Genomic DNA, 15,479 nt, shown 5'->3' on the forward strand with positions numbered 1-15,479 from the left:
TGTTGAAATGGATTTTTAAGTTGTGTATATTATGATGATTTAAGCTTGGACAACACACACAAAGATTCCTTAGAGGTACTGCACCATTTAAGGAAACAAACAGTGGCTCAACATCGACTACTGCACCATGTACACCACCTAACATTTGTACTCTTAGATCATCTCAATCTCAAAGTGCCTCTGAATCTCAACCTTCACAAAAATGATTTGTTGAGACATATTTTTTAGGGCATTTTTTAGAAAGTCTCCTCTAAAATACCATTTTAAGATACAATCTAAAAAAGTGTTCCAATATAATAACTTTAATGAGGCACAATAATTAAGTGCCCTATAAAATACCATTTTAAGACACAATTTAAAGAAGTGCTCCAATAAAACAATTCTAATGAGGCACGACAATGAAATGCCCTAATAGACAAATCTAAGTGTTTTAATAGATAAATCTAATAGGGCAGAATTTTTGAAATGGCCCATTAAAATAATTCTAACAAGACACTCTAATAAAATGCCCTAATAGACAAATTTTCAGTGCCCCAATAGAATAATTCTAATAAAATTTAGATGTACTATAAAATAAACATAGACACATATATTAATAAGATGATATGTAGATTAGGTGGTCATGTGTGTGCAAGAAGAAGGAAAGGTTCATGGTTTGAGCTGAGGGAGAAATAAGTTAGAGTTAAGAGAAGACTTTGTGGGAGATATAAAAAATAAATTTATAGTGATTTTTGAGACATTTTTAAGTGTCGTAACAAACTTAAATTTATAGTTATTTTTGAGGTATTTGTAAGTGCCTCAATACGTTTTTAGGGCACAATTACACGCGACATTATTATTAGTACCCTAATAGTTAAAATGCCCCAATAAATTATCTATTAAGACATTTTTAAATGTCTCTTAATCCAAAATTTGTTGTAGTGTCGAGGAGAGGACATTCAAACATAACTTCTAATTAATTCCAGTTCAATTTGTAAAGTATTTGTATTAGTCATATGTGATATATACTAACTCCTTTTATATTATGTCATTCTAGCAAGAAACTCAACTGAGGGTTTGTCACACTTTCATTCAGAGAAGAAGGGAGGCTAAATAGACGCTTCAAGCCAAGCAAAATGGTGTAGGAAATGAAAGGACTCAACAGTATGGAGTTTCTTAGACAAAAACTAGTCCTAGTGTAGTAGGTCAAGGGTTCTGTTGTATGAATATGTAGTCATTTAACTTATAGAAAAAAAGAAAAGAAACGAATATGTAGTCATTTATGGATTTTGATCACTTTTTGAATATCAATACCCACATTGGTTGGGTCATTTTGCCTGAAATTATTGTTTTGGATATTAAAACCCACATTAGTTAATTCAACCATTAACTCTCACATAACTAAATGACTAAAGAAAATAAAAATGAATGGTTGAAAGAAAAAATATGATAAAATTTTAATTAAAGGACCACAGGCTACATTTCTTAATAATCCAAGAATCTCGCATGCATTAAACCTTTTTTAGTTTCTTTTTCTTTATGGAAGTTCGTATTTTTCAGGTGTTGCAAAAATAATATTTCACACATATTAAGTACTTATCTTGCATATAAATTTTGAACACATCCGATCAGAAAGAGAAAGAGAGAGAAACACCAAAAACAATATTTCACAAATATTATCCTGTTTCAATTTTCTTCCTAAGGTGAGTGTTAATAATAGCAAGAAGGAGATGTTGGGTTTTGTTGACCAAAACACCACAGGCACTAGAGCACCATCTCTGTAAGGTTCTTTCTAACAATTAAGTTAAATTTCTCAACCTAAAACAATAACAGAATAAATATAGATAAAAAAAAAAAAATGATCCCGGAAAAATCTTTTATTCGTATTCATATCGGCGTTCATCCATCCTTTCATACCCCCATTAACCAGCCAACAATAAAATAACGAGTAATTAAGTTGTAAAAACAATATACTCTTCCCGGGACATGGGTTGAGGATTAACACCAAAAAAGTGAATCCGAGAAACAATCCAACCAGGTTCATGCATTGATTAGATAGCGTAGTTTTCATGTAGCATAATAATAGTGTATCTTCAAGAACATTTATTTACACATACCAATGTATAAGAACTGAGTAGTGAACCTGAAACTCTTCTTCCAAGTAGGAGAATCGTGGAACACCACTACCACTGGAAATCAAAGTGCCAGCAAATATGTACAATAATTTTGCGCGCGCGCACACACACACACACACACACATATATTAACCCCACACTCCATGCCAAGGAAGCTTATCTAAACTTTCCTCCAAATTCAGTGCATAGATACCACAGGAGAACTTCACGTGCAGCACGGAGAATTTTCTAGCATCCATCAAACCCATTATCAAAGCCACTTCAAGTCACCCTTATGTACAATTCATCAGATGGCTTCCCGCTTTGGAATTGCTGTTGTAAATAAAGCCAGACCCCCGAACCACCCCTCTTCCCCTTTACGACTAGCTATTTGAATTTGGTCGTTCCAGAGGAAGGACTATTCAGGCCGAAAGGTTAAGAGGTTTGGGAGGTCAGTCGACTGAAGCTTCTTAATGTCGTTTGCAGTCACCTTGCATGACTCCAGGGTAAGTGATTTCAAATTCTTAAGTGGCTTGAGATGTTGCAATCCCGCACTGGATATACGAGAATTTGAAACGTTTAGAGAAACCAACCGTGTCAACCCTGCAGTTGCGTGCCGTAACATGAGATCAGATGCTAAATGCAGCCTGAAAATTATATCCAATAACATTGCTATTGATATTAAAGTAAAAATCCCCTTTTATAGCACATGCAAGAAAACACACACGCACGCACACATCTCTCTTTCATCAGAGAACTCAATGAAACTACAGCCATGGAGCAACAAAGGACGAGCAAAGAATCAGCTCCAGTTATATGACATATTTTGCATGCCTGAACTTCAATGCAAAATCAATGACCGTACAAATAGATGAATTTGCATCTTCTGCAAAATAAATTTGACATGCACCTTGCAGGGAAGAATGAGATTTAGACACATCAAGAAATGAAGACATTTCAACGAAAGTGCCTATGGTGTCAAATGAAGCTCTTCAGACAATGAATCTTGGAGAGCCCCTCCAGATGCATCCTGATTTTCAACTAGAACTGGAACTTACAGAACACTGTCTATAACGGGGTCATGCAACTATTAAAACAAATTAAAACCACTTAAAGTTTTATACGAGTTGAAAACTATTTAGGACAGTTCTTAGAAATATAGTGATGAGTTTCCACGAGTTAAAAAACAAGCAAATATAATCTTAAGTAGAACATAAACCATTGACAGTTTAGGAAGGATACTGGAAATCAGACCAGAAATCATTTCCAAGGTTTTATCAGTCAGACTACTGTTCTGTGAAATATTTAGCACTGCCAAAGATGAAAGATCTTTGATATTCTTCACCCCAGCATCAGTCAATCCTCCACCACAAATTTCCAGGGACCTCAGGTTCTTGAAATCTGAGACAACGCAAGGAACAAAATTAACGCAGCTCTCAATGATACTCAAAACCAAGCCCAAGTTTCTTACCCATAGATGCACAAATAGATCATGGGGAGCAGGATAAGAAACCATTACAATATAGTGGAAGAAAACATAAAGAGAATCAAGCAGTCCCATTGAAGAAAAGATAAGAGAATCTACCAGTCCCCAAATGGCCAATCATCCCTCTTCCTGAGTTTTTATTTATTTTTATTTTTATTTATTTATTTTTTTTTTTTGGGGGGGGGTGGGGAGGAGAGAATTCAGATGATATTGACAATAGTAGAGATATTGAAACTGATAGTATTCTCACATTCCAAGTTGGGCTTGCATCCATAAAATGATAGTTTCATAATCCTAGGTTTCTTATACCCCATCAAGGAAAAAAAAACTCAGGTAGTCAAGCATTTTGCAAGCATGGATGTCACAGTTAGAAATACAAAGCAATATATAGTTGTTAAGTAAAAATAAAGCATACTGCGCAGATGGTTTGTTCCAGAATCTGTAATACGAGCCCCAAAAAGATCCAAATGAGTCAAACCAGTCAAGCCTGCATGGGAAAAAGAAACAGAATTTAACCCTTGTTAAGGCGAAAGGTAAACAAATATCTAGGATACTAGCACAAAACTGATTGTGGAGATGGAGGAAAAAAAAAGGAAAAAGATGCAAAAACATATTTGTTCCCTGACACAACACAAGGGTATTATAGCTTCAATTAGATTGAAATCAAGGCACCACAAATTGACCCAAAAAAAAAAAGTAGTTTGGTCTTTTTTTCTTGGTTCTTTATTTGTGCATTTCCTTTTTATTTATTTACTTTTTTCAGGAGGGGAGGGGAGGTCTGAGAGGTTAAATGAGCATCTGTTTTCTCTCAGAAGATTACAATACTGGAGAAAACAACTAAGTGGAGGAGAGGAGGAGAGGGGGTTTGATGGCCTACTGAGCTTTCTGTGCATAACTACTATGGATTTGTATTGAGAAGGTTTCTTCTTCCTAGTGGAGATAAGGGGTTATGGTTGTCTGGAAATATAGGAGAGCGACGGTCCAAAGTCAACAATTACATGTGGTAGATATCTTTTGATTGCAAACTAATCATCACCTATCTTCCAGCTTCAGGAAGGAGGGTCAAGGGATGCTCCTGTGTGTTGGTTCTCCTTCCACACACAAGCTGCTACCACTTACCTGTAAATGGCTAAGCTAGTTTGACTCTTTTAGGCTCTTCAGAAGGTTGGCATGGCCCCCTAACAATCCAAAACCTTGAATGCTCCCTCCATGGGTGGGGCCAATTCTACTTGTTACCCTCTTGTTTAAGGTGGTGGCAAATGGGATAAAATCTAAGTGTTGGACCTTTGGAAATCATAACACGAGGTTATAATGGTGGTAGGCAAATGGCGGTAGTAGCATTTAGGAGGAAGACTTCAACATGGTTTGAGCTGGAGTCATGTTGCATGTACTAGGGTACGAGTATGTGTGTCAATGTGAAAACCTTCTTAAACTCCTTAACCTTAAAATATTGGGATATGTATCCTGTAGATGGATATGGGAATGAGGGCATGGGGTGAATACCAACTAATTTCCAATCTAGAAAGTTGGAACGTGTGTGTGTGCTTGCACATGAGAGAGAGAGAGAGGTTTTTCTTTTGTGCAACTTGTGTTAGAGAGGGAGACAAAAATGGTTCGGGAAAATTATGTGGAAAACCATGTTTTCCAAATTAGTAAGAAAAATTTGGAAATTTCAATTTACGAGTTTTCCAAGTTCAGTTCAATTCAGAGAACAACATTTTCCAAATATCTATTTTCTATTTATAAATTTTTTGCATTTGAGAGTTTTCTATTTTTCATTTTCTATGGAGTAATTTTCTGGAAAACTAAGGTGGTTTTCACAATTGAGCAACCGTTTTCACAATTGAGCAACCCCTAAATATTATGTACATTGTACAGTCTTCTAAAAGATAAATGCTATTGTTGTTTATAAATACACACAGAATTAAATGAAAAAGAGACTTCCATCTCTTATCAATGTTAAAATCTTGAAAGTTTCATCAAACCCGTGCTTCTTTTTCCTTCAGATAAGAGTTAAAAATTACTGGATCCAACAGTCTAATTTGTACAATGTTGCATATGTCATAATCTCACCTTTGTCCTATAAACAGTGGAGACTAGAAAGAGTCTGTAACAAGGTAGAGTTCCAGGTTTGCAAGCTGCCAGTGGAAGTGTTTAAAGCCATCAGGACGTGTTGTGTTGATTTGGACAACACAACAAATAAAAACACATCTCTACTGGGCTAGAGTTTGGGTCAAGAGGCCAGTAAGCTCTATTTGGGCATTGGTTATGGCAGAGGTGGAAGTCATAACTAGATGTATGGCTAAGAACAAGTTGAAGTTCAGGCCATCTTGTACCTTGGCAGGGGAGCTCTTGGACATGGATGTGGTGCAGAGGCTTCATTAGAGTGGGCCACGTTGAGTCTCACTCTGCAGATTTGTGGCAGACAGAAGATGGCTTCAACTGAGCTGGTGTGAGCATGTAGGAATAATCGGAGCAGGCCTTTTCTAAGGGGTTGTCTTAGGCCCACATGAAAAATCATAATACCTTGTTTTGCAGACCCTTAGATTAGAATTTAACAACCAGTTATATTCATGCTAACATCCAATTTTAGGTTTTATGTCTAATACTTGGTTCTCACATACAGCTATGATTTATCTAATATATCTATTAAGCAAACATGGGATCTCACGAAGTCAAAACAGCGTGATCCAATTAAATAATTGTACACATGAATAACGCAACTTTTAAACACGAAAATACAAAAACAAAGAGGAAAAAAATATTATATTGGTGAGTTTGGACTCTCTATATATAAACATATATATTTGGTAACATGAGGTGTTTGAAACTTTGGCTCGACTAATTCTAATGGTTCCATGCAAACAGTCCCGCCCACTTGCACCAGGTAAGACTCCACCCAGGTGGATGGCAGACTAGGCTCCAAGGGAAAAGAAACTGGTAATTCCCATGATTTAAACCAAGTCAACCCTTTGTTCTTACCACTCCCTACTAATGTGCTACCTCTTGGGGGTTAGAGAATATATGTTTGTGTGTGGAGATTTCAATCAAATCTGTCTCGGCACCAATTCAGTAATTAAGTGACTAATTAGACTTGTTAGCAGGCTAATTATTTTTGTTTCCTAGTTTCTGAGTTTCCTTATTTTGTAAAGTCAACCTGTTTCCTAGTTTTGAGTAGAGAATAAATCCCTCTCACAAATCTAGCTGTAAGTTCACTAACTAGTATAGGTGTAACTTCCTATTTTTAGCGTATATAATAGAAAACTAGGAAGGATGTAATCTGTATATATACCAATCAAACTGATGAATAGAGTGAGCTTTTCTTCCTAAATATGTCTGCATGGTATCAGATCCTTCCTAACCAAAACCCTACACACCTATAAATCACCACATGGCCAGAAAAAAACAACCTATCTTCGGAGATCATCCCTAGTCCAACCAACAACAGGGGAGCCGCAGATAACATGTTTACCGTCACCGGCCACAAGTTGAACATGTAAAACTACCTACAATGGTCCCAATATGTAATGATGTTCATTTGCAGAAAGGGGAAGGATGACTATCTAACTAGAGCTACAAGCCAACCAAAGGAGGAAGACCCAAAGTTTTAGATGTGGAAATCCGAGAACAACATGGTAATGTCCTAGTTTATTAACTCCATAACTAATGAGATTGGTGAGAATTTTTTACTATATGATACTGCACATGATATCTAGGAAGTTGCAAAGGAGGCTTATTCATATGTTGAAAATACATCTGACTTATTTGAAATTGACACTATACTTGATGACTTACGGCCAGTGTTACCCAGTACTTTAATTCACTAAATAAGTACTAGCTTCAATTGGATAAGAATGACACAATCCAGTGGAATTGTCCAGAAGATGCAGCCAAATACAAGCAGACTATTGAGGAAAAAGAGATTGTACAAGTCCCTGATAGGTTTAAACAAAACCTAGATGAAGTGAGAGGGAGAATTCTGGGTACTAAACCCCTGCCAAGCATTCAGGAGGCTTTTTCAAAAGTCCATAGACAAGAGAGCATGATGAAACTTATGCTAAAGACTGCTTCTCCAAATCTGGAAACTTCAGCCCTAACTACCTGGGGGAATCAACAACCAAACAAACAGAAAAAAGGACACCCTTGGTGTGATAACGGTCAGAAAACGGGTCACACAAGAGACACCTACTGAGAAATACATGGTAAACCAGCTGGCTGGAAACCTGCTCAGGAGAGGAAAAGTCGAGGATATACAACATCTATGGAAGAGACTGCCACAGCTTCAAAATCACATCTTTTCAGCAAGGAACAAATGGAACTACTGAAGAAGACATTTGGCCAGTCATAGATCACTCAACCTTTAGTAATTGCCTTTGGATCCATAGCACATAAAAGCAATTTACTAAGTGCTTTTAATGCTAAACATGAAAAATTAAATGTATGGATTGTTGACTCCGGTGCATCAGACCACATGACTGGAGATATTAAGCTATTAACAAAGTTTGATCCTTGTTATGAGAATTGGACAATCAAGATTGCAGATGGGTCCCTTTCAAGGGTAGTAGAGACAGGTTCTATAACACTCTCAAAGGAACTTACACTAAATTCTGTTCTCTTGGTTCCTAACTTAGACTGCAACCTATTATCAATCAGTAAACTTACAAATGATCACAATTGTGTTGCCAAGTTATCAAATAATCTGTGTGAATTTCAGGACTTGGATTCAAGGAAGACGATTAGTAGTGCTGAGGAATACTTGAGACTTTATCTCCTGAAGAAAGATGACCTCCAGAGCAGACAAGTTCATCCCAGCAGTTGCTTAACCTCAGAAAGTTAGTTTATTCCTCTAGTTTTTCTTCTGATAATAATAGGGTAATCATGTTATGGCACTACAGGTTAAGCCATCCAAATTTTGTCTATCTTCACAAATTGTTTCCTTTATAGTTTAAAAATAAAGACCCACATTTATTTCAATGTGAAATTTGTCAATATTCTAAGCATATTCGGAACAATTATCCTAGTCAACCTTACAAAACATCTCATCCCTTTTCTACGATTCATAGTGATGCGTGGGGGCCTTCTAGAGTAAAAAATGTTACTAGTTCTCATTGGTTTATATCATTTATTGATGATCATACACACCTTGGGTATTTCTTATGAAAGAAAAATTTGAAGCAAGTCAAATCTTTGAAAATTTCAATTCTATGATCCAAAACCAGTTTCATACCAAAATTCAAACCTTGAAACTGATAATGCCAAGGAGTACTTTAACTCTATCCTTGGTGATTATCTTTCAAGTCAGGGCATTACTCATCCAAGTTTATGTGTTGATATTATAGAATCCCAACTGCTCTACTCTGTTTCCTAATTCAGGAACTAAGGATGATTTTCTGATCCTACAGAATTAATGATGAAAGTCAACCTTCTGTTTTTTTTGGTAGTCTCCTAAACTGTATAGTTTCCTAAGCTATATAGTTTCCTAAGAAGTATAGTTTCCTAAACAATATTTGTAAGTTCTTACTTCTATGTAATTGTACTACTGGATCAAAGGAAAATAGTGAAGTTCATTATTCTCCAAATTCTTCATGGTATCAGAGCAGTTTAATCTGAACCATTAATCTTGTTTGAATAAGCCACCATGGCTACTAGAGGTGAGAATTCGGTCTTTGAAGTATCGTCTGGATCTGGAGGAGCAGCAACACTGGTTTCCAGCCTTCCTGAAGGCCCTGTTCTTCAAATTACTGGACACAAGTTGAACAACCAAAACTTCATCCAATGGTTGCAATCTGTCATGCTGTCCATATGTGGGAGAGGCAAGGAGGATTACCTCACCAGACTTGCTATACAACCTCAAGAAACTGATCCTACCTTCAAGATCTGGAAGGTAGAAAATAGTATGGATGTCATGGCTGATAAATTTCATGATGAATGAAACAGGTGAGAATTTTATGTATTACAAAACGACAAAGGAACTATGGGATGTAGTCAAGGAGACTCATTCCAATGTTGACAACACCTCGGAGATCTTTGGAATAAAAAGCGTGTTGCATGAGCTACGACAAAGAGAGTTGTCCGTGACAGACTACTTCAATGCCCTGACTCAACAATGGCAACAATTGGATATCCTTGAAGAGAAGGTTTGGAAGTGCCCGAAAGATAGACAACAATACAGGAAATTGTTGAAAAAGACCGAGTCTACTAGTTCCTTCTCAAGCTCAACAAGGATCTAAACAATGTGAGAGGAAGAATCCCAAGTATCAAGCCCTTTCCCAACATCTGAGAAGGCTCCCAACATCCGAGAAGCCTTCTCAGAGGTTCGTTGGGAATAAAGCTGGAAGAAAGTAATGCTAGGCACACAACTTTCCATCTCTCTTGCTGAAAACTCTATACTGTCAGTTCAAGGAGCTCAATCTAACTGTGACAAGCAGCAAAGGAATGAACCAATATGCGAGCACTGTCAAAAAATCAGTCACACAAAAGACACATGCTGGAAGATACATGGCAAAATCTAAAAATACTTCAGAGACTTACCCATTCAACAAAGAACAACTTGAAGTCCTCCAAAAGATGCTACAACAAACCCTCCAGAGCACTTTTTCCCCCATGGAAACTGGTTCACTCGCCCAAAAGGTAACTCCTTGCATGCACTAAGTGTCGAACGGGATAATCCAAAATCTTGGATAGTTGACGCTGGGGCAACAAACCATATGACAGTACATATGTCCTTATTTATCAATTATAATCCTTGTCATGGTAACTACACTGTTTGTTTAGCTGATAGATCTCTCTATCAAGTAAAGGGCATAGGTTCTCCCTAACCTCAATTGTAGCCAGCTTTCGGTGAGCAAATTTACAAAAGAGAGAAACTGCATCACTAAATTGAGTAAATTCTTTTCCAACCTATGTGAAATCCAAGAATTGGGTTCGAGGAAGATGATTGATAGTGCTAGGCTGTGTGCAGGACTCTACCTACTTCTAGTCGAAGACGCTAGCAAACCCCAACCATCACAAAGACCATGTATGGCCTTGAACTCTAGCATTAATATTGATAGTCCAGTTATGTTGTGGCACTATCGATTAGGACATCCAAACTTTATGTATCTCAAAAAATGGTTTCCCTCTTTATTCAATGAGAAAGCAAAAACCTTTTAATGTGAGATTTGTCAACTTTCCAAGCACACTCATGCCTCATATTCTAGCCTTCCTTACAAGTCTCCTCACCCTTTTTCCATAATACACAGTGATATTTGGGGACCCTCTAGAATTCACAATATCATAAGTTCTAAATGGTTTGTCACATTAATTGATAACCATACTAGACTCTTAGGGGTGTTCCTAATAAAGGAAAAATCAGAAGTTGGGGAAAATGAGTTCTTTCACAACATGATTATTACTCATTTTCAAGCAAAAATTCCAGTCCTCAAAACTAACAATGGAGGAGAATATTTCCATTCTACCCTCGATGCCTATTTCTCCAAACATGGTATTATCCACCAAACCTCTTGTGTTAACACTCTACAACAAAATGACATTGCCGAGCAAAAAAACAGACACCTCCTGGAAGTTACTCAATGTCTTATATTGGCATCCAATGTCCCTAAACACTTTTGGGGTGAAGCTGTACTTACTACCACCTATCTTGTAAACATAATGCCTTCCCAAATTCTAAATTTCAAGACTCCATATTAGACCTTTCATGAAATTTACCCACTAACCAGAATATTCTCCTCCATTCCCATGAAAGTATTCGACTGTATTGCATTTGTTCACATCATTCAACCACACCAAAGCAAGCTTGATCCCAAATCCCTTAAATGTGTTTTCCTTGGCCACTCACCAAATCAAAAGGGATACCGATTCTATTTACCAGTTATACCAAGAAATTTTACAGCACCATGGAAGTCACCTTTTTCGAAAACCAACCCTTCTACACCAAAAATGATATTTGAGGGAGAATCATACTCATGAAGAATATTTTTTGGTCCTTCTACACCAAAAATGACATTGGTAACTTGACAATGTGCATATTCCAAAAAATATTCACGAAGCCCTTAAGGAACCCAAATGGAAGTCATCAGTACTAGATGAAATTACAGCACTTGAAAAGAATGGAACTTAGGAAATCACTAATCTTCTGAGAGGAAAACATCCGATTGGGTGCAAGTGGATTTTATAGTAATACAATGCAAATGGAAGCTTAAACAGGTCTAAAGCACGCCTAGTTGCAAAAGGATTCACCTAATCATATGATATAGACTATGAGGAGACGTTTGCACCTGTAGTCAAACTGAATTCACTATGAATCCTACTTAGTTTGGCAGCAAACTTGGGCTAGCCTCTTCATCAACTCGACATCAAGAATGCCTTCTTGAATGGTGACTTGGAAGAGGATGTTTATATGGAAATCCCTCCAGGATTTGAAAATCAAAATAACAATGGGAAAGTCTACAAGCTTAAAAAATCTCTATATAGACTTAAACAATCTCCCAAAGCATGGTTCAATCGTCTCACCAAAGTTTTAAAAATGTATGAATTTCTACAATGTCAATTTGATCGTATCTTATTTGTGAAATTTTCGAAAGAGGGTAAGAGGGCCACTACCATTGTGTATTGTGGACGATATCATCATCATAGGAGATTATAGCGAAGAAATTAGTAATACAAAGAAGCTCCTAACCAATGAGTTTGAAGTAAAGGACTTGGTATTCCTCAAGTACCCCCTTGGGATGGAAGTAGCCTGCTTAAGAAAGGGAATTTCTGTTTCTCAATGGAAGTATATTCTGGACTTACTAAAAGGGACAGGAATGATTGGGGGCAAACCAGCAAATACTCCAATGGACTTAGCAAACAAATTGGGTGAAACTAAAGGAGACTCAATCACAGATAAAGGACAATACCAATGGCTTGTGGGGAACTTGTCTACCTTTCCCACACCCGACCTGATATTGGATTTGCAGCACGTATAGTAAGCAAAAATATGAATAATCCTACAAAACTTCATCTTAAAGTTGTCCATCACATCCTCCAGTATCTAAAAAAGAACCCAAGAGAGGGCCTCTACTTCAAGAAAACTACAAATAGAGATGTAGAAGTGTACGTTAATGTTGACTGGGCTGGGTCCATAATAGAACAAATAACCCCCATAGGGTATTGTTCCTATATTTGGGGAAATCTCGTTACATGGAGGAGTAAAAAGAAATAGTGGTCGCTAGAAGCAGCAGCGCAGAAGCAGAGTTTCATGTTATGTCCCATGGAATTTGTGAAGGTATATGGCTTATGAGATTACTTGGGGAATTGAAGGTTTATTCCAGCACCTCTATGAGACTACTCTATGACAACGAGGCCACCATAAGCATTGCTAAGAATCCAGTTCATCATGACCAAACCAAGTACATAGAATTGGATTGACACTTCATAAAAGAAAAGGTTGAAGGAGGGATTGTCAAACTGATCTATACTCCAACTTTTTTTCAAATTGCTAACATCCTAACAAAGACTCTCCCGTAAAATACATCCAAGAATTTGAAGACCAAGCTAGGTATGCTTGACATACATAACCAATGAGCAGGACTGTAAAATCCCAGCTACTCCGCTTTATTTCCTAATTTAGGAACCAAGGATGATTTTCTAATCCTATGGAATTAATGATGAAAGTCAACTTTCTATTTTTTTTGGCAATCTCCTAAATTGTATAGTTTCCTAAGCTGTATTTGGAAGTTCTTGCTTCTATATAATTGTACTATTCAATCAAAGGAAGATAGTGAAGTTTATTATTCTCCAAATTCTTCAAATACAACCCAACAAAACAGGGTTGCTGAACGTAAAAACCGGCATCTATTGGAAGTTGCTAAATCACTTTTGTTTTCCTCAAATGTTCCTAAACACTTCTAGGGTGAAGCCATTCTTACAACAACCTATCTCATTAATAGACGACCCTCACGCATTCTCAATTACCATACACCAAGTTAGATTCTTCTTCAATCTTTCCCACACTCTCGAATTCTCTCAAACATTCCCCTAAAGGTCTTTGGTCGTTCTGCTTTTGTTCATATTTATCACCAATTTTGAGGCAAACTTGATTCAAAATCCATCAAATGCATATTTCTTAGCTATTCTCCTCATTAAAAAGGGTACAAAAGTTATTCTCCATAACACAAGTGGTTTTATACTTCAATGGATGTAACCTTCTTTGAAAATCAACCCTTTTCCAAAACTAATATTCAGGGAGAAAACTCTAAATAACTCTCAAGAATATCAATTTTGGAATGTTCTAACCATTTCTAGTCCACAACAGTAGCTACAACCTGACCAACCATTTCAAAGCCCAAGTAACAACAGCCTGATCTATCCACTTCAAATCCACAGGAACAACAACCTGACTCCAATCCTTCCCAACCTTTCACTAAACAAGAAGTAACAACCAATGAACTTCAGGTCTACTCTCGGAGGAAGTCTAATCAAGAAGAGATTGAGCAACAAACATGTCTTGGGACTGATCAAGAACCTGACCCAAATCTAAGGGTAAGTGAAGGTAATTCCAATAATAAGTACATTGATGACGAACTCAATTGGTCTCTCACCTCGTTTTAGTACATTTGTTTCAAGAATGGACAAAGTACATGTGCCTCATAATGTACAAGAAGCCCTTAAACAAACAAAGTGGAAGAAGGAAGTACTTGAGGAAATTCAAGCTTTGGAAAGGAATGAAACTTGGGACATAACAGAATTACCATTCGGAAAAAATCCTACGAGCTGCAAATAGATATTCACAGTAAAATATAGAAAGGATGGACAGATTGAAAGATATAAGGCTCGTCTAGTGGCAAAGGGCTTTACACAGTCATATTGTATTCATTATCAGGAGACTTTTGCACTAGTTGCTAAATTGAATACTATCCGTGTACTACTCTCCCTTGTTACAAATTTAGATTGGCCTCTCCACTAATTGGATGTGAAGAATGTTTTTCCAAATGGAGACCTAGAAGAAGTGGTCTACATGGAAATTCCACCTGGCTTTGAAACTGAAACCATAAAGAACAAAGTATGTAGACTAAAGAGATCACTTTATGGACTCAAACAATCCCCTAGAGCCTAGTTCGAAAGGTTTACAAAGGCAGTTAAGAAGTATGGATATGTCCAATGCCAAGTTGATCACTCTCTTTGTCAAACATACTTTGGGAGGTAAAATTCTATCCACGTTTTTGTAGACAGTATTATTGTTATAGGAAATGATTCTTTTGAAATGAGATGTGTCAGATCCTCGAATCTGGGAAGGGGTTGTTTAGGTAGAATTGGGAATAAGAGGCAATTTGGAGGAAGCATTAAGAGAGAGAGAGAGAGAGAAATAACGGAGAAGTGGAGGCAAAGGATTCAATTCATTTCCGGTCATGATTCCCTTCGTCTAGCTATGATTTATTTATAGCCCAGCAATACATCTATTCGGAATGTACAATTCAAAGAAGCACAACCGCCTTAACAACTAAGTACAAGAAATAAGCATAAGAGAAAAACACAATTCCTGCCCTACCCCTAGGAACGTGACAAGATGCTTAAAAGAAATTCTTGCAAAAGAGTTCGAGAATAAAGACCTAGGAAACCTAAGATATTTCTTAGGCATGGAAGTTGCAAGGTCAAAAAATGGGATCTCGATCTCCCAAAGGAAGTACATCTTAGATCTCCTAAATGAAATCAGGATGATGGGTTGTAAACCTACTAACACTCTCATGGAATCCACCACAAAATTAGGGGTTTGAAAAGAAAATGTTTCAATTGATAAAGTGAGATATCAACGACTGGTGAGAAAACTTATATACCTGTCACATGCTAGACGGGATATAGGTTTTTCAATAAGTATGGTGAGCCAATTCATGAATGATCCTAAAGAAGAACACATGAAAGTA

The 15,479-nt window shown here is 37.0% G+C and overlaps 1 protein-coding gene across 2 annotated transcripts in view; it reads right to left on the minus strand.

The window, feature by feature from the left end:
* Window positions 1-1,992: 1,992 nt before the first annotated feature.
* LOC127790520 (uncharacterized) overlaps window positions 1,993-15,479 on the minus strand; it is a 99,003-nt gene continuing 85,516 nt past the window's right edge. For both annotated transcript variants that reach the window (XM_052320069.1, XM_052320068.1), the window contains 3 exons: window positions 3,995-4,066; window positions 3,348-3,494; window positions 1,993-2,696 (listed from right to left, as the gene is read on the minus strand). In XM_052320069.1, coding sequence (XP_052176029.1) covers window positions 2,512-2,696; window positions 3,348-3,494; window positions 3,995-4,066 — 404 coding nt within the window. In that variant the 3' untranslated portion in view covers window positions 1,993-2,511. The remainder of the gene's footprint in view (window positions 2,697-3,347; window positions 3,495-3,994; window positions 4,067-15,479) is intronic.

Source organism: Diospyros lotus, chromosome 14 (assembly GCF_014633365.1).
Source record: "Diospyros lotus cultivar Yz01 chromosome 14, ASM1463336v1, whole genome shotgun sequence".
NCBI lineage: Eukaryota > Viridiplantae > Streptophyta > Magnoliopsida > Ericales > Ebenaceae > Diospyros > Diospyros lotus.